Source organism: Prionailurus bengalensis, chromosome B3, assembly GCF_016509475.1.
Source record: "Prionailurus bengalensis isolate Pbe53 chromosome B3, Fcat_Pben_1.1_paternal_pri, whole genome shotgun sequence".
NCBI lineage: Eukaryota > Metazoa > Chordata > Mammalia > Carnivora > Felidae > Prionailurus > Prionailurus bengalensis.
In genome coordinates this window covers 6,718,672-6,738,650 of record NC_057355.1, presented here as the reverse complement: position 1 = coordinate 6,738,650, position 19,979 = coordinate 6,718,672, and the positions used below count along the sequence as shown (strand labels likewise).

Here is a 19,979-nt window from a genome sequence, read left to right as displayed (position 1 = left end):
GGATGCGGTGGCAGCGGTGGCAAAGCCAAGGCCTGTCACTCTTCCCCAGCCCAGCAGGACCTGGTGTGGTAGATGTCACCTGCACAGTGAGTGGGGTCAGTTGGGAAAGGTAGCTGGTTAAGGCAGAGTGGGACGAGGGCCAGACAGGCTGACCCGCCTTCTAGGCAGTATGGCGGAGTGATAAGAGCCTGCTTTGGAATGTGACCGCCCACCTTTAAATCCTAACTCTGGCACCTTCTAGCTGTGAAAAGTGACTTCAGCACTCAGTGACTCAGTTTCCTCCTCCGAGAAGTAGGGATGTAATTAGAGGACAGGTTCATGGCTTTAGTGACGATAAAAGTGCTTAGTTCAGTGCCTGGCACTTAGAAAATATAAACGCACAGTAAATGGTGGCAGTTACTCCAAATACGCAATCGGTGTGCATCTGGGTGGAGAGGACCCACATTATCACCCCTCTGTAAAACAAGAAACCCCTCTGCTGCCCCTCAATATGTGGCATCCCAGTCTCTGCTTTGGTATTCCCCTGAGCGCGGCGGGCGGGGTGTGGTGGTGATCCCTTTAGAATATCCTTTCTCTGGGATTCCAAGGGCAGGGAGCCCCCCTGTTTTTACTACTGGAAAATTCTCCTTGTTTTAAAACTCATCGTTGGTCTGACCTCCAAGCGGGCTTCCATAATGTCATCCTGGGTCCTGATTTTGCCTCCTGGGGGTACCTGGGGCACGGGTCAAGATCCTGTGCATGGGACATTGTCCAGACTCCGTCCCCAGAAATGCTTTTTGGTTTTTCCCAGAAATAGTTTTTGTTTTTCAACCTATTCCTACTTGGATAGGTTTGGGATCCCTTCACCCTCCTATGCCCTCTCCAGACATCCAGGGGCTTATGAGAGGGTCTCTGAGGGGTGGTCCCGGGGAGCAGTGCCTGACCCCCACTTGTCTCTCTAGACCCATTCCTCTAGAGCAGGCTACAATACCTGGGGCTTGGATCTTGGGGTGCAGCTGAGGAACCTTGAGTCCTTTCCTTCCAACAGCCCCTTCCCTGGGCTCCTGCTCTGGCTACTGTCTGGCTTTGGGCTGTTTCCCTCCCAAAGTCTCCCTGGGGCTGGGGAACCCCTCATTTCTATCATTCTGCTTCCTGGCATCTAGTCCTGCACTGGCCAATACATAAGCCTCTGACCACAGGTAGTTTTTTAGCACCTGAAATCAGATAATGGCACCAAAGAACTGAATTGTAACTTTATTTTTTTTCAATTGTAAATTTAATTCACTTGAATTTAAAAGTGGATACCGGATGCAGTTATTGGAAGACTTTTAAGTATGTTTGGAAGAACTTAGGTGTGTGATTCTACTTCCTCAACTGTAAATTCTGTGATCGAGTATTTCTGATAAAAACTTAGAGTTCAACACGAGATGTGCTGTGCGTATAAAACACCTGCTGGTTGGGGAGCCTGGGTGGCTCAGTCAGCTGAGAGTCCAACTCTTGCTTTTGGGGCTCAGGTTGTGATCGTAGGATGGTGGGATCGAGCCCCACGCCGGGCTCCGTGCTGAGCGTGGAGGAACCTGCTTAAGAGTCTCTCTCTCTCTCTCTCTCTCTCTCTCTCTCGGGGCACCTGCGTGGTTCAGTCGGTTAAGTGTCTGACTTTGGCTCAGGTCATGATCTTGCGGTTCATGGGTTCAAGGCCCGCGCCAGGCTCTGTGCCGACAGCTCGGAGCCTGGAGCCCGCTTCAGATTCTGTGTCTCCCTGTCTCTCTGCCCCGCCCCTGCTCACGCTCTGTCTGTCTCTCTCAAAAGTGAAAAATAAACAAAAAAAAAGAGTCTCTCTCTCCCTCAACCCCTCTCCCTGCTCACACGCACTCTCTAAAATAAATAAATTAGGTAGGTAAATAAATAAATACCTGCTGGATTTTGAAGATTAGGTACAAAAAAGAGTATAACATTTCTTATTATGGACTTTTACATGGCTTAGCGTTCTGACACAGTAATGCTTTGGATATATTGGGGTGAAGCTATATGAGTTCACTTCACTTGCTTCTCTTTACTTTTTTCGGTGCGGTTATTAGAAAACGTACAAGTTTCTAGTTGCAATTGTAATGGCTCCCTTTATATTTGCGATGGACAGCGCCGGTCTAAACCTTACTACTTGAAATACAGCCTGTAGACCAACAGCATCAACATTATCTGGGAGCTTGTTAGAAATGCAGAGTGTGAGGTTCTTCTCCAGGCAGGCTAAGTCAGAATGTGCATGTTCACAAGGAGCCCCTGGAGTGAGTCTTTGCACACAAAAGTTTGAAAAGCACTGCCCGAGAGCTTCTGGCCCTCTCCCCCTTCCGCCTGTGGTCAACACCCTACCTTGCCTGACCTCTGACGTCCCATCAGCTCTGAGGATTTGTGGGGAAGCTGATTGAGGACCGTCCTCTTCCTCTTTGGGGCAGGCCAATGGTGGCCCGGTTGGGGGTGCAGGAAGCGGAGAAAGGACAAAGAGGGGGGTATCTTAACCTGATTCTAGGCCTGGCCCTGTCTACTACAAGCCATGGACTGAGGCCACAATTTCTCTTAGGCCTCTGTTCGACACTTGCAAAATGGTGTTATGAGCCACACTGTGTTTCCCCAAATTCCAAGTATTGAAGTACTATCCCCCAAGGACTCCAGAATGTGAGTGTATTTAGGGACACCTGGGTGGCTCAGTCGGTGAAGCAGCCGACTTCAGCTCAGGTCGTGATCTCGTGGTTAGTGGGTTCGAGCCTTGTGTGGGGCTCTGTGCTGACAGCTCGGGGCCTGGAGCCTGTTTCCCATTCCGGGTCTCCCTCTCTCTCTGCCCTTCCCTGCTCACGGTCCATCTCTCTGTCTCTCTCTCAAAAACAATCATTAAAAAAAAAAAAAGAATGTGAGTGTATTTGGAGATAAGGCCTTTAAAGGGGGTAATTAAGGTAAAATTAAGCAGCGTGGGCCCTAATCCAGTGTGACCGGTGCCCTTATAAGGAGAGGAAATTTGGACACAGTTACTGAGGGAAGACTGTGAACACACAAGGAGACTGACCTCTACGAGCCGAGGAGAGAGGTCTCAGCAGAAACCAGTCCTGCTGACACCTTGATCTCGGATGTCTAACCTCCAGAATTGTGAGAGAATACATTCCTGTCATTTTAGCCACTCAGCCTGTAGTAGTACTTTGTTAAGGCAGCTTTAGCAAACTAATCTGGATCTGATACTGGATTTTTTCCCGGGCACTTCACGGGGCGTGAGGTTCCTGGGAGATAAAGAGGGTGGGGGAGAGCTCAGGCTGCCCCCACAGGAAGGAATCACAGTGGCCCCAGTGGCCTGTCAAAGCCAGGCGATGGGGTGCTTCACGAAGAACAGTCCTGTGCATGGAGAACACTCGCGGGTTAACGGCGCAGCCCTGACAAAGGAGGGCCTGCACGCAGCTCTTCAGGAAGCTAGCAGGCCACAGGGCCCTTTTTAGGGAGCAGAGCCTTCTGTGGCATTTTCTGCTGCTCACAGGCCTTCTCCTGCCTCTGCCCCGCACACTCCCCCCCACCGCCGAGTCACATTCATGTCTCGCTCCTGTGCTGGAACAATAGTGCCCTTGTGTGAGGGGAGACAGTGCCCTCATTGGCCGAGACACCTGTGCTGGCCGTGTTGGCAGAAAACCGTGGGCTCCCTGGCTCTCCTCTGCCAGGCTGGGGGCAGGAAGAGAGGGGGCTCCAGTTTGCTGTGCCCTCTTTCTGTACTGTGACAGGCACCTTACCTGCGGTAGCTCATCCAGTCCTTCCAGATGTGAGGTAGGGGGTGTATTCCCCCGTTTTATAGAAGAGGGAACTAAGAGTCAGAAAGATGGGGTCCTGCCCAAAACTGCGCAGCCGGGAGTAGGTCCTGGTCACTCTAAAGCCCTCTCATCCTTCAACACACAAGGCTGTGCTCCCTCCTCCAGAAGGGAGAGCGACAGGTGTGACTGCCCAGGGAAGTCACTCCTGGCTCCTGGGGAAGGTGACATCACCTCGCTTTCCTGGGAGCAGCCCCGGGGGCAAGAGTCTGGCCACTGCCATTCCTGGGAGAGGGAGGACCCCAAGGAATGCCCTGGCATCAACTCCTTAGGGAAATGGGAAAACCCAAATCAAGGGACATTCTGCACCTTCCTTAAAGTTACCTGGTGGTAATGAGGGGTGGCTGGGTGCTCAGCATCCAGTTTCGGCCTAGGTCGTGATCTCATGGTGCGTGGGTTCAAGCCCAGCCTTGGGCTCTGTGCTGACAGCTCAGAGCCTGGAGCCTGCTTCAGATTCTGTGTCTCCTTCTCTCTCTCTCTGCCCCTCCCCTGCTCACGCTCTGTCTCTCTCAAAAATAAATCAACTTTAAAAAAAAAAAAAAAAAGATTTGGTGGTAAAGCTGAGGTCATCTGCTGGGAGTAAAAAAAGAAATGTTTGAAATCATCCTCATGAAGGCGGGATAAACTTACTAGGGAAGGTTGTGGAAATGTTGAGGTCCCCTGGAGATTGGTTCCTATGGCTTCTCAGAGGTACCCATGGACACAGTCAAGAGAGTTCTCCAGCACAACCCAGAGGCCCACATGTCCCTCCCATGGAGGGAAAGGCTGCCTTCAAACGGGCAGAGTCTGCCAGCTGGGTGGTTTGGAAGGACAGACGGGGGCGGGGGGGCAAATGGAGGATATTGGCTAAAATGTGCTTTAAGTATTAAAGCTTGGAATTGAAGAGGGAGGACTGGGGGACAGTGAAGATCAGGGAACGAACAAGCAGGAGTAAATGAGCAAGCAAACTGACCAGATGGGACGTTGACATCTGAGTCGTGACTTGGGAGGTGGCACAGGATGGGCCCAAGAGCGTGAGTAGCTGAGGTGAAGTGGGAGATGGGGACAGAAGCAAGCCGAGAGGCCCTTTGTGGGACACACAAGCCACCCCTGTTCTGCAGCCAGGCAGGATGACAGCAGAAAAGGGTGGAGGGGGAAGATGGCGGATGGTTGTCTCCCTCTCCTCATCAAAGCGCAAAGATGGGCCCTCAAAGGGCAACTTCACTGATTATTTATTTGTAAGCCAGAGAAGTCCACTAGATTCACCACTGGGCTGGGTTTTTTTTGTTGTTGTCATAATTTCAGATTGACAGAATAGTTGCAAGAAGAGTACAAAAAACACCCATGTGCCTTTCGCCTGGATGTTAACGTGTGGCCACACTCGCTTTGTGATTCTCTCTCAGATGCTCTCCTTCCTTTTTCCTAAACCATTTTAGAGTAAGCTGGAGACCGGATGCCCCTCTTCTCCTGAATACTTCAGGATGTATTTCCAAAAAAACAAGGACATTCTCATAATTAACCACAGTACAGCGAGCAAAGTCAGGAAATTAACACTGATCTATTACAATTAGATAATCTACAAACCTTAATCAAATATCACCAATTGTGAGAGGCCAGTTTTTAAGGATTACTCTCCTCCCTCCTGGTCCTGTCTTCCAGGCCTCTGAGAAAGAAGAGACTGAATAGGGGAAGAGAACTAACCTTATTATTATTTTTTAATGTTTATTTATTTATTTTGAGAGGAGGCAGGAGAGTGCCTGTGTGAGCGGAGGAGGGGCAGAGAAAGAAGGAGAGAGAATCTTAAGCAGGCTCCTTGCTGTCATCACAGAGCCCATATGCAGGGCTTGATCCCACAACCCTGAAATCATGACATGAGCAGAAATCAAGAGTCAGGCGCTCAATGGGCTGAGCCACCCAGATGCCCCCCTTTGTTTGTTGTTTTGAACTTTTAAAGTGTTTTGTTTTTTTAGTAACGTCTACTCCCAACGTGGGGCTCAAACTCACAACCCCAAGGTCAAGAGTTAGATGCTCTACCCACTGAGCCACCCGGGTACCCACTGTTTTGAACTTTTAATCTTCAAATGATTGCAAATTCAAAGGAAGCTTCAAGAGTAGTAATATATTTTTAAGCCAACATTTTGGTTTTGAAATGGAACATTTCATTGAGATCATTTTTTAAACTTTATTTATTTATTTTGAGAGAGAGAGAGAGAACGAAAGAGAGTGGGGGAGGTGCAGAGAGAGAGGGAGAGAGGGAGAATCCCAAGAAGGCTCCGCACTGTCAACATGGAGTCCAACGCAGGGCTCAAACCCATGAACTGTGAGATCATGACCTGAGTGGTAATCAAGAATTGGACACTTAGCCGAATGAGCCACCCAGGCGCCCCTCATTGAGATGATTTAAAACCGTATTTTTCTAAGGGTGAGCTCCTGATTTTGCACCCAGTTAACAAATATTTGTGAAGCATTCTCTGTATGTCACTTTCCTAGACACTGAGGATGCACATAGTAAGCTGTTAAACCTCTGTCTCAAACACTACGAAGTTGGAATTTCTCCAGGGTGGATTCAACCGGCTCTCCTTAACAATCCTGTGAACTGCCCGAGTAGCATTGTCTTTTTTTTTTTTTTTTGGCTGATTATCGTAACCATTTTCTTTTTTTCTATCTTCATTTTTTTTTTTTTTTTTAATTTTTAACGTTTATTTGAGAGACAGAGAAAGACAGAGCATGAGCATGGGAGGGGCAGAGATAGAAGGAGACACGGAATCTGAAGCAGGCTCCAGGCTCCGAGCTGCCAGCACAGAGCTCGACTCGGGGCTCAAACTCACAAACCACGAGATCATGACCTGAGCCGAAGTCAGACGCTTAACCCACTGAGCCCCCCAGGTGCCCCTATCTTCACCATTTTTAAGTGTCCACTTCATAGTGTTAAGTGCATGCATATTATTGTGAAACAAATCTCCAGAACTTTTTAAAGTTCATTTTATTTTGAGAGAGCGAGCGCGTGCACCCAGAGCAGGGGAGGGACAGAATCTTAAGCGGGCTCCACGCCCGCCCACTCGGGCTCAATCCATGACCTTGAGATCATGACCTGAGCTGAAATCAGGAGTAGAAATCTTAACCGAGCCACCCAGGCACCCCTGGAACTTTTTCATCTTGCAAAACTGAAACTCTGTATCTATTAAACAATAACTCCCTTTTTGCCCCTCCACTCAGCCCTTGGTAAACATCACTCTACTTTTGTTTTTGTGAATTTCGCTCCTTTTGAGTATGATTCCACCCAGTATTTGTCTTTTTATGACTGATTTAACCTAGCATAATGTGCTTAGAGTTCCTCTAGGTTTTGTGGCAAATGACAGCATTTACTCCCTTTTTAAGGCAGAAGATTATTCCATTGTGTGGATATACCACATTCTGTTTATATGTTCGCTTTCCATGAAGATACGGGTTGTTTCTGCCTCTTGACTATTGTGAACAATGCTGCTGCGAACATGGGTATACAAAGGGTGAGACCCTGATTTCAATTCTTCTATCTATATACCCAAATGTGGGATTGCTGGAAGGAACTAACACTATGAAGTGTTTCTAAGTGCCAGTCTTTTTATACATACTACCTTGATTTTTCTCTCAAGCAACATTGCCCTGAAACCCAGACGACTGGAGCTCTTGGGCTGGGTGGGTGCGTTATTAACCACCTTCGTAGATGATGAGGAGCTCAAGAAACCTAGAAGGTGATGAGGTGCCTGGATGGCTCAGTTAAGTGTTGGAGTCTTGATCTCAGCTCATGTCTTGATCTCAGGGTTGTGAGTTCAAGGCCTGCGTTGGGCTCCGCCCTGGGCATGAAGCCTACTTTAAAAAGAAAAGAAACAACCAAAAGAAACCTAGAGGGTGTACCCTAAGAAACCCATATGCCTTCCTTCAGACCACACTCTGGGTAGCTTTCCAAAACTCGTCCTTCCCAGGTCGACCCTCTCCAGGACAGGTCTAGTGTGCACAGCCATAGGCCCAGACAGTAGCCACCGGCAGCTCTAGGGAGGAGGCATGGTGTGAATCTTCAGGCTGTGTGTTTACATGCAAACATACGAAGCCCCTCAACACTTCAGGATCAAGTATCCTGAATGATAGGGGGCCTCCATTTGTCCTTTTTCTCTGGACTCTTGCAAAAATATCAGTAGCTATAATGTTATTACACAAATGTGAACTATCGACAAGATCTGAAGAACATTTAGTTCCTCTATTGCAAACCTGTTTTGAATTGGCTGTATTTTCTAAACTCAGTTTGTCACTAGCTGCCCAGTGTAGGAGTCTAGTTGCTACTTAGTAAGGAAGCCTGCACCAGGGTGGGGAGTCTGTTCTTTCCTTTGCATGTGTACCGTCCATTAGTGCTAATGGAAAATACAGATGATACATTCATGCAACCAGCGGAGAAAAGACCCTGAACTGTCAATGCCACCTGGTAGACACTGACGCAGGCAATTCAGTAAGTGCACCCTGGGATGCACAAATGGAGGGTCGAAAAGGTACATGAGCTTGTTTGACTACATGGACATACGAATTTGTGGCTGTATAGCCCAGTCCCATAAGCAGCCTGGGAAGGAGGTTTTGTGGGGAGATGAGGTAAAGTCGTCTTGCTTCCTTGGCAAGCTAAAATGATTCCTTTCAGGAATAATCTTCCAAATCAGCTGCTTATTACACAGATTACAGATCGATATTGGGCCAGGAATGTAGTAGAAGTGAAACTTGCTTGAGAAGGGTCATAAGCAAGGAGCAGCCTTGGACAGCTAAGAGGCATCATTCTCTTCCAGCAGCTATGTTTCTTCCAGGACTGGCCAACTAGACCCATCCCATCCTGACTGGGGGTCAGGCTCCAGACCTGGTAAGTCCAAATCTGAGGCCTCATCATCACCACCCCCGCCCCCCTCCCCGAACCTGCACCTTTCCCTGTGTTCCCTGTATCAGTTCCCTGGCAGTAGCAACCCACCCCCACCTGTCACTCAAGGCTGAATATTCCTCAGCTCCTCCCACATCTCCCCCCAGCCCTTGTGCTCATTCAGCTCGCTGGATTTGCTAATCTCTTTCACATGCTGTTCGCTCAATTCTGCCTGTCCCCGCTGCAACCTCCTATTTCCAGGACAATTTATAGCCCCGAAAACGTCCAGCCTTCAGTCCCTCTCACCCCCATCATCTTTTCCGAAGTCTCTGCGGCACTCACCTACCAGAGATATTTTTCTACAATGTGAATACAATCACACCCTTCCACTTCAGCTGTTCCCCCACTACCCTAGATGTGAAAACGACTTCCGAGCGCCTGCTTTCCCACCCCCACCCCAAGTATTAGCCAGGGGCTCTCTTGTTGCTCTCAGGCCCTTTGCACAAATTTCTTCACCCTATTTTCTTTTAAATGTTTATTTATTTGGGGGGGGGGGCGGGCGCAGAGAGGGAAAGTGAGAATTCCAAGTTGGCTCCCCGCTATCAGCGCAGAGCCCAAATGGGGGTCTTGATCTCAGGAACTGTGAACCATGACCTGAGCAGAAACGAAGACTCGGACACATAACTGACTGAGCCACCCAGGCACCCCGGCTTCTTCAAACTCAAGACTCGATCCTCCTCTCCGTTGCTCTTAGTTTTACTGTTTTTTGTTTTGTTTTCAGTGTTTATTTTTGAGAGAGAGAGACTGACAGAACGTGAGTGGGGAAGGGTGGAGAGAGAGAGGGAGACACATAATCTGAAACGGGTTCCAGTCTTTGAGCTGTCAGCACAGAGCCAGACTCCGGGGCTCCAACTCAGGAATGTCTAGATCATGACCTAGGTCATGAAGCTTAACCAACTGAGCCACCCAGGCGCCCCACGACTGTTGGTTATTTATTTAACAAATATTTACTGAACATCTACTGCTTTGCCAGGCTATGCCCTAAAGGCTGAGGTTTTGGAATGGGAAGAACAAAAAGCCTCCGGGCCACGTGGCATTTACATATTAGGGATTACAGGCACCTCCCCAGCACAAGGAATGGGAGACCTTCATCTGCCCTCCGCCTTCCGAGGGCTCCCCACAGATGACCTGTGGGGGCCATCCCTTGATTTGGCCCCTATCTCACTGACTCTTTCCCTAACAGTCCACGAGAACGGCATGACGGGTCTAGACCACCCTCCATCTACGTACGGGCCACACTGCGCATGCTCTCTGCGGTCCTGAGCGCGAGTTTGCAAGCTACGCCTACCCGAGGCTGGGAGTGGGAACTTCCGAGCACCCCACACCCCTTCTGCCTTAATGGTACACCCCACGCGCGTGCGCCCGGGCAGCGGAAATAAGCCTTGGGGGCGGGGCCTGTTGTGTCTCGTGACGGAAGTGTGGTGGCGTCCCGCCGCGCGGGCTTTTTGGAAGTTCGCAGCAGCGGTGGAGCTGAGGTAACAGTGCCGAGGGGGCTCGCTGCCCGGGCCGTGGGACCCTGCGCCGGGGGCGGGAAGCGGGTGCGCGAGGGCGGGAGGGCTGCCGTTCCGAGCTGGCGTTCTGGTGTCTTCTCTGGGGTGTTTCCCGCCGCGTCCCTCGGTGTCCGCGGTTCCCTCCTCCCGGCCGTGCTACCCTCTCCGCGCTCGTCTTCGATTCTTCGCTCTCCGTCAGGGTTCAGCTCCTGCGCCCGAGAAACGTAACCCCATTCCGCCTCTAGTTCAGTCACGGTCGGCGTCGCCAGCTGCCTCGCTCCGGGGTTTCTGTTTGTGGTTACGTGGTGCTCTCGGGGAAGCCCCGGCGCAAAACCCGGCGTCTCCTTCCCGGGGCCGCTAAGTTCGGCGCCTCTGGGCGAGGGGTGTGCCGGGCGCACCGGCGCTGCGCAGCCGCCTGCTAGTTACTCATCTCTGGTGGTCGGCCGAATTTATTAGCAAAACGCACCTGCTGGGATAGGTTGATTTCAGCATATTCCGCTTCTGGCTGCGCGTCTCTCTTGGTCAGTATACCCTTCGTGCATTTTCTCTGCCCACCCCGGGCTCTAACCGGGGTAAGGGGGTCGGAGCAGGCGATCTGGGGGTCTGGAGCTGGGCAGACCTAGGTTTTATTTCTGTCTCTTCCACTGCTGGCCTTTTAACCTTGGGGCGATTACTTTATCCCTCCAAATTCTAAAAGACGTTCATCTAAATTGGGGCTGATAACACCTACTCGACAGGGTTGGTATGAGCGTCAAATGAGCGGGTCTTGGGACTCGTAGGGAGTTCAGTGATTTATTCAGCAAATAATTTATCGGGAGCCTGTTATAAGGCAGGTACCGGTGTTTAAATACTGGAGGTTCACTGGTAAACAAAACCAGACATGGCCCCCTGGCCTCCTGGAGTTCATAGTCAAGGGGGAGATACAGTCCTTAAGCTAGCATTAGAAATACGACTTTATTTTTTTTTAATTTACATTTTTTTTAAAATTTTTTTTTCAACGTTTATTTATTTTTGGGACAGAGAGAGACAGAGCATGAACGGGGGAGGGGCAGAGAGAGAGGGAGACACAGAATCGGAAACTGGCTCCAGGCTCCGAGCCATCAGCCCAGAGCCCGACGCGGGGCTCGAACTCCCGGACCGCGAGATCGTGACCTGGCTGAAGTCGGACGCCCAACCGAATGCGCCACCCAGGCGCCCCTCTTTTTTTTTTTTTAAATATTTTTATTTATTTTTGAGACCGAGCATAAGCAGGGGAGGGGCAGAGAGAGAGGGAGACACAGAATTTGAAGCAGGCTCCAGGCTCTGAGCTGTCAGCACAGAGCCCGACGTGGGGCTGGAACTCACGGGCTGTGAGATCATGACCTGAGCTGAAGTCAGACGCTTAACCGACTGAGCCACCCAGGCGCCCCTAGAAATACGACTTTAAAGGTGTGGTGATGGGGCCGTAGTAGGATTCTTGCACAGAGAGTCATGACCCCGAGGCTTTTCTTTCCAGGAAGCAACTTTATTTGTGTTGGCACCGCGCAGTTGGGTTCCAACCCGAAGAACTGAGCCCCGAACTTCCCGTGGTGTAGTTTTTTTTTTTTTTTTTTCTTAAATACATTTTCTATTTCTTTGTCTCCTGTACATGGTAACACACACAAACACGTCGTCTGATTAAGTAGTCTCAGTACATAAAATCAGGAGGGATGTTGTCACGTAGGCGCATAGCCAGGTTACCTTGAAGTTTTTTGTTCTTTCTTATCTCTCATCTTTTTTTTCCTCTCCTTAGGGAAGGGACCCTAAGGAGAGAAGAGAAATTGCTGTTGCCTTCAAAGGATGTAGTAGGGGAGTGTTTAACCTAGACGGAGCTTCTGGGGAAGTGTAGATTGAGCTGAGCTCTGAAGGATTTGTAGGAATTAAAAGATGAGAGGGCAGGGGATGAAAGGAGGGGTATGTATGTGAGTTCCAGACAGAAAAACATCTATGAGGGCCTGTGGCAGGAGAACTTGGGATTTGAAGGACTGAAGGCAATTCAGTGTGGCTAGAGTATATAGGGATTAAGGGTAGAGTTAGGTGTGGGCCAGACCCTGCAGGACTTTTTTTTATCCTGACTTCAGGATATGGGACTGATAGGAGAGAAGATGGCTGAAGAGTTTTAAGGTGAGGATGGAGATGGAGTTTCAGCTGCATTAACAAAAAGATTACTTTAATTGCTGTGTGGGGGGCAAGTTAGGAAGCTTTTGTCGTAGTTCAGGTGAGAGGTGGTGGTGACTTTGGAGTGATGGGGGAGTAGTGGATCTCAGAAGTAGACAGATTTGAGAGCCGATTAGGGGTTCACATTGACAGGACTTGGTAGTGGATGTGGAGGAGGGCGGTGGAATTGTTAAGAATGTTGTCCAGGCTTCTGGTTTCAGTCTGCGTGGATGGTGGTACAACTTACGGGGATGGGAAACATAAGAGGAAATACAGGAGGAGCAGCAGGTGGTCTTTCCACCAGTCTGCATTTCCCCCTACCCATAATACTCTTATAGCTGCTCACTAAATCCTACTTCCTAATGTCCCTGCCTTTCACCTTTTTCCTTTACACTTCCCAGGATCACCACCTGAATACAGGCCTTTGTCTCTATCATTAAAATAGGCCTCAATAACTTCTTAGTCTCTGCTCCTTATCCTTACTCTCTCCGTGCTTTATTTATTTATTTATTTTTTTTTTATTTTTCAATGTTTATTTATTTTTGGGACAGAGAGAGACAGAGCATGAACAGGGGAGGGGCAGAGAGAGAGGGAGACACAGAATCGGAAACAGGCTCCAGGCTCTGAGCCATCAGCCCAGAGCCTGACGCGGGGCTCGAACACACGGACCGTGAGATCTTGACCTGGCTGAAGTCGGAGGCTTAACCGACTGCGCCACCCAGGCGCCCCATCCGTGCTTTATTTTTTTAATGTTTACTTATTATTTTTTGAATTTAATTTATTGTCAGATTGGCTAGCATACAGTGTGTAAAGCGTGCTCTTAGTTTTTGGGGTAGATTCCCATGATTCATCGTTTACATACAACACCCAGTGCTCGTCCCAACAAGTGCCCTCCTCAATGCCCATCACCCATTTTCCTCTCTCCTCCACCTCTCATCCAACCTCAGTTTGTTCTCTGTATTTGAGAGTCTTATTTATTATTTTTGAGAGTGCGCATGCGTACACACGGAGGGAGAGAGAGAGAGAGAGACAGACAGACAGACACACAGAATCTGAAGCAGGCTCCAGACTCTGAGCTGTCCGCACAGAGCCTGACGCAGGGTTAAATCCTTGAACTAACTGTGAGATCATGACCTGAGCCAAAGTCAGGATGCTTAACTGACTGAGCCACCCAGCGCCCCCTCTCTCTCCCTACTTTAATCTACATGCTTGATACCAGATTGTTTCCTCAAAACCTTTTCCAGTCTTAAACCGGCAGAATCTGAATCAGGCAGATTCTCTTTTGCTCCAGAAGTTTTGATTGCTGTCTATTATTTACAGAATAAAAGCTAAATCCCTTAAACCTGGCATTTAAGATCTTGTACAGTTTATTCCTAGTCTGTCTTTCTAGCCATCCTATTCACTGTTCCTCTACTTCAACTCTGTACCTCAGGCAGTTTACTCATTTTCCCCAAATAAGTTTTTCAAATTCTCCCTATAAAAGCCTTTCTTCATGTCATTCTCCTTCCCAGTAGTGTATAGAGTATACCATCTGGCTATCTTGACTACCTAATTTAATCTCGAGTTCCAGTTCAAGCTTTCCTCTGCTGGGATGCCTTCTTGACGTTTGAGCACACATTTATTTCGTTAGTCTTGTTAACTTCTTTTTTTTTTTTTTTTTTTTAATTTTTTTAAATGTTTTTATTTTTGACAGAGAGAGAGAGAGGGAGACACAGAATTCGAAGCAGGCTCCAGGCTCCGAGCTGTCAGCATATAGAGCCTGATGCGGGGCTCAAACTCACGGACTGTGAGACCATGAGCTGAGCCAAAGTTGGATGCTCAACCGACTGAGCCACCCAGGCACCCCAGTCTTATTAAAGTTCTTACTAGTTTTCATACCATTTCATTGGCACTTTGCCTTTATAGTGTTTTTGGTTTATTCATTTGTGAAATATTATTATATGCTTGTAATAATATTCTTGTGTGTATATTTATAATTTATCACACTATTAAGTGCTAGCTTTGTTCTAGGCAGTGTGCTGGGTAGATGCTAAAAAAATTAAAATGGGCAAAAATTCTGAAACCACTTGATTAGAATACAAGTTTCTAATACAGAAATTCCAGGGAATTTTCCAAATTATTTTGGTTTGGATGAAAATCACCTACTCATACTGGTTAGTAACCCTTAACCTATGGAGTACCTGCTGTGTACACTCCTGATAATGTATAAAGTACTCAGTTAACAGGGAGGGAAGGAAAACAGTCAAGCTTGTTTCCTTGTGGAAGTTTCATCCAGCTCTGACACTTTTCCCTTACAGTTCCCTGATAGAGCAACAATGGACCAGGAAATATTATCTCTAGCAGGAGAAAAAACAGCAGACAAACTGCAGGAATTGCTTCAGGCTGTGAAAGAAGATGATGTAAGTATTAAGCATGTTCTGCTATAAAGCAAATGTCAAGCATGATGACAAATTCAAAGAACATGTTAGAAAAATTACTCTGCCACTTTACCTCCTACTCGCCTTAGGAAACAAGGATTTTTTGATAAATGTTAAGAAATGGGGAGAGGAAGAAAATAGACAATCGAAGGGCATTTGTATACAGCTATATAGCATTTAAGTATTTATGTAATTATATATAAATATATACACACACATACAATACATATGTACATACATACAAATAGGGTACTTTTAAGGTTATTAGAACAATCCTCCTTGAAGGTAATGTCCTGATTATAGTTTTTGATGTGACATTTTGCCTACTGATGCTTCTTTATTAAAATTTTCCCCTAAAAAAGATAAATTTATAAGCAGTACAATATTTTGAAATTCTTTTTTTTAATTTTTATTTTCTAACATTTATTCATTTTTGAGAGTGAGAGAGACAGAGTATGAGCGGGGGAGGGGCAGAGAGAGAGGGAGACACAGAATCCAAAGCAGGCTCCAGGTTCTGAGCTGTCAGCACAGGGCCCAATGCGGGACTTGAATTCATGGACTGCGACATCATGACCTGAGCTGAAGTCGGATGTTTAACCGACTGAGCCACCCAGGCGCTCCAAATATTTTGAGATTCTTATGTGAATCTTCTTACTCTCCTGATACACTTCTCCTTTTTGCATAATATGTGTTCTTAGCTTATTCATATTTGTGTATGGAAAGGAATCCCTCCTTAACATTAACCTTAAATATTAAGTATATATGTCTAAACGAGTTAATACTTTGCATATTATGTTTTTAAAGGAATTTTTGCATGCCTGTGTTGTGGTACATTGTAATTTCTGTTAAAATGTGACACTAATTGGGAATTGAGGTAGGGGTGGGCTCTGTTTTGTTTTTTTTAATTAACAAAAGCAGGAGTGCTTTTGTAGCAGTTTTTTGAGACAAGCCATTGCATGAGTTGCAGCTTGAGTTATTCTATAGACATTAAGATTTGGTTAAAACCAACTTTTAATTAGTTTATTTATTTATTTTTTTTTAATTTTTTTTTTTTTTTTCTTCAACGTTTATTTATTTTTGGGACAGAGAGAGACAGAGCATGAACAGGGGAGGGGCAGAGAGAGAGGGAGACACAGAATCGGAAACAGGCTCCAGGCTCTGAGCCATCAGCCCAGAGCCCGACGCGGGGCTCAAACTCACGGACTGCGAGATCGTGACCTGGCTGAAGTCGGACGCTTAACCGACTGCGCCACCCAGGCGCCCCTAATTAGTTTATTGATTTAGAACTTATGTTTTATATGCTTTTGAACTTGAAGAGGCCTTAACATTAACCATAATAAGCAAAAATAAGAACTAGAACAAAATTCATGATATAAATAGATGCTGTGAATTACTTCTCTGATTCTTGCTTCTCTCTAGAAAAGATCTCTATCTCTTGGCTTTTGTAAAGATGAAATGAGTTAATGCACGTAAACCATCTAGTAGACACTGAATAATTTTTTTTTAATGTTTGAGAGAGAAGGAGAGAGACAGCGTGTGAGCGGGGCAGGGGCAGAGAGAGGGAGACACAGAATCCGAAATAGGCTCCAGGCTCTGAGCTGTCAGCGCAGAGCCCGATGCAGGGCTCGAACTCATGAACCATGAGATCATAACCTGAGCTGAAGTCGGACGCTCAACCAACTGAGGCACCCCGCGCTGAATAATTGTTAGCAAAATTCCTTCACTGACACGGACACAGTCTTCTGAACATTTCTCTTTTGTTAACATTTGCCTTAAAAGTTTAATACCTCAAACTGGACAAAATTTCTCTTATTTTCCCGTTAATGCAGAATCACTTTTTTGGCCATAATATCGTACTGTTGTCTCATTGCTTTTACAGGCAACTAAAATCCCAACTCATTTTTGCGGATGTTGGTATTAGGCTAATTTTCTTCATCTCTGAATTTTTGTAGTTAGTTTTTAGAACCCACATATAAAATTATATACTTATATCTTAATTGTCTTTTAAAATTAATTGCATTTTGCTCTATCAAGATCTTTTTGTATCTTGATTCTGTTGACCAGTGTAGTAGTCATCTTTTTATATCCTCTACAAATTTATTAAGTATTCCAGCAATATATACATTCAGTTTATTTAATGTCCATAGAAGATATGCTTAGAGTAAAAAATTACAAAACACATAAAGAAGTCCATGACAAGAGGGGCACCTAGGTGGCTCAGTTGGTTAAGTGTCTAACTCTCAGTTTTGGCTCAGGTCATGATCTCATGATTTTTGTGAGTTTGAGTCCTTCATCAGGCTCTGTGCTGACAGTGTGGTGCCTGCTTGGGATTTTCTCTCTATTCCTCTCTCTCTGCCCCTCCACCGCTAGTGCTATCTTTGTCTCTCTCTCAAAAAAAAAAAGTCCATGACAAGAAAGACTGACATATCCAGCAATGGGAAAATTCACATTGAAGGATTTAGAGAATATAGGGGAATCTAAAAGGTACTCTAGAGTACACAAATATTTGGGGTGCCTAGGTGGCATTCAACTCTTGATTTTAGCTCAGGTCATGATTCCCCAGGGTCATGGGATTGAGCCCCATGTCATGGGCTCACACTCAGTGCAGAACCTGTTTAAGATTTCTCTCTCTCCCTGCCCCCCCCCCACACATTCTCTCTAAAATAAAAAATATATATATTTCATGTAAATATTTAATATGATTTTTAATATACTCAAATATGTAAATGAAGAAATAGAATCCATAAAATAAGAAGGGATAGATTTGGAAGACAGAAAACTTCTAGAAATGGAAACCTTGACAGTTAGCAGTGGACTAAACACTGCTAAAGAGGAAATTAGTGAAGTGGATTACAGACCTGGGGATACCTCAACAAAGCAAAGATTGTAAAGAGATGGAAAATACAAATAGTATTTAAAATATGTGGAGAATACTTTAATAAAAGAATATATCTTTGGGGCCGGCTGACTTAATTGGTGGAGCCTGTGACTTGATCTCAGGGTTGTGAGTTTAAGCTCCACATATGGTGTAGAGATTGCTTAAAAAAAAAAAAAGGAAAAAAAATTTTTTTTTTCCTTTTTTTTTTTAAGTGAGAGGGTGCAGGTGAGTGAGGGGCAAAGAGAGAACGACTCCCACAAGGGGCAGAGAGAAAGAAGTGAGGCTTACTTGTGGCTTATGTTTTACTTGAAGCAGGGCTTGAGCTCACCTGATGTGGAACTCAAACTCATGAACTGTGAGATACTCACCTCAGCCAAAGTCAGATGCTTAATGACTGAGCCACCAGGCACCCAAAAAATAAAATATTATTACAATTTTTTTTAAGTTTATTATTTTGAGAGCACGTGAGCAGGGGAGGGGCAGAGACAAGGGAGGGAGAGCATCCCAAGCAGGCTCTGCACAGCCTGACACAGGTTCTGAACTGCGACATCGTGACCTGAGCTGAAATCAAATCAAGAGTCAGACGTTTAACTGACTGAAGCACGTAGGCCTCCCTACCCTCTGTCCAAAACCAAAATCTTAAAAAAAAAAAAAAAAAAAAAAAAAAAGTATATATATATATCTTTTTAAACATGTAGATTTGTGTCATGTACTAAAGCACAAAGAAAACATTGATAGGTCTCATAAGGTAGAAATATATAAACCACCCTCTTTGGTCACAATTCAGTAAAACTAGAAATCAGAAATGAAATAAATACAAACGGATTTTCTACTGGGAAATAAAATACCTTTTAAACAATTTTTGGGTAAAAAGGGATATGACAACAGAAATTATAGGATTTCTAAAAAAATAATGAAAATACTACATATCAGAATCCATGGAATACTTTTAAAAATCACCTAAGTCAATTAAAAGGAAATAAATTTATCAAAAAGCAGTAAACAAGAGCACAAAGAAAGTACCAAAATAAAAATGGAAACTAATCAAGTAGATCAAATTATTTATACATCAAAATCCTGATTCCTTGAAAAATTAGACAAAACCATTGACTAATCAAGAAAACAATGTGGTAAACCCAAATGTACAAAATAAGAAATGAGAAGGGGGAAATAACTATTAATAAAGAGAGAATGTCAAAAAATAGTAAGCGACTACTTCATACATATCTATGCAAATGAATTTGAAAATCTAGAGGAAATGGATAATTAAGAATATACAGTTTAATAAAATTGACCCAATTTGAGATGGAAAGCTTAACTGGAACCAATTTCCATAGAAGGAAGAGTTAATCAAGCAGTTAAGTCACACAAAAATACCAGGCCCAGATAATTTCACAGGGGACTTCTACCAAACATAGAAATCAGAAGTTAGAGATAGTCTCAGTGCTACATAATTTGTTTGATAGCATATATAATACATAAGGATATGTACATACATAAGGAAAACTTGGAGATGCTTTTATAAAGTGTAACACTGAACCCTAAATTTGATAAAGATAGCATGTTTTCACTTAATATTGATGCAAAAACCTTAAATACTAGAGGACAGAGTCTATTACCAGATTTAAAAAAAATACACCATGACCAAATGGAGTTTATACCAAGAATACAAGGTTGGTTCAGTAATAGAAAGTATATTACCACAAAGACCATGTGATTATCTTCAGAAATTAGAGACAGCCTTTGACAAAATCCAGCACTCATTCCTAGTAAAAACTCTTGAGAAAATAGGAGTGGGTGGCTTTTTCCTTAATAAGATAAAATACATGTATAGATCTGAAAGTCAGCATCCTGTTTTTCTTTTTTTTCTTTTTAAGTTTTTATTTAAATTTCAGTTAGGTAACATACAGTGCAATATTGGTTTCTGGAGAATTCAAGTTAGCATCTTAATGGGAAACCCTGGAGGCATTTATGCTAAGATCAGGTACCAGGCTGTATGCCTACTCTCTCCATCACTATTTAACATTGTTCTGGTCTGTTAGCCAATGCAATTAGTCTAGAGAAGACAATGAAAGGCATAAAAATAGAAAAAAGATGTAAAACCATGTGTCTTTGCAGATACCATAATAGTACCCCTGGAAAATCCTGAAGAATCCATGATCAAACCATCTACAACAAGAGGGCAGCTAGGTAGCAGAATATAAAATTGTGTAAAAATCAGTAGCATTTTTTTTAAGTTTATTTATTTTGAGAGAGAAAGTGCAAGTAGAGGAGGGGCAGAGAGAGAAAATCCCA

The 19,979-nt window shown here is 45.2% G+C and overlaps 1 protein-coding gene across 1 annotated transcript in view; it reads left to right on the top strand.

Moving 5' to 3' along the window:
* FANCI (FA complementation group I) overlaps positions 1–19,979 on the top strand; it is a 103,276-nt gene that overhangs the window by 4,774 nt on the left and 78,523 nt on the right. The window contains 1 exon segment of the mRNA XM_043554697.1: positions 14,687–14,788. Coding sequence (XP_043410632.1) covers positions 14,687–14,788 — 102 coding nt within the window.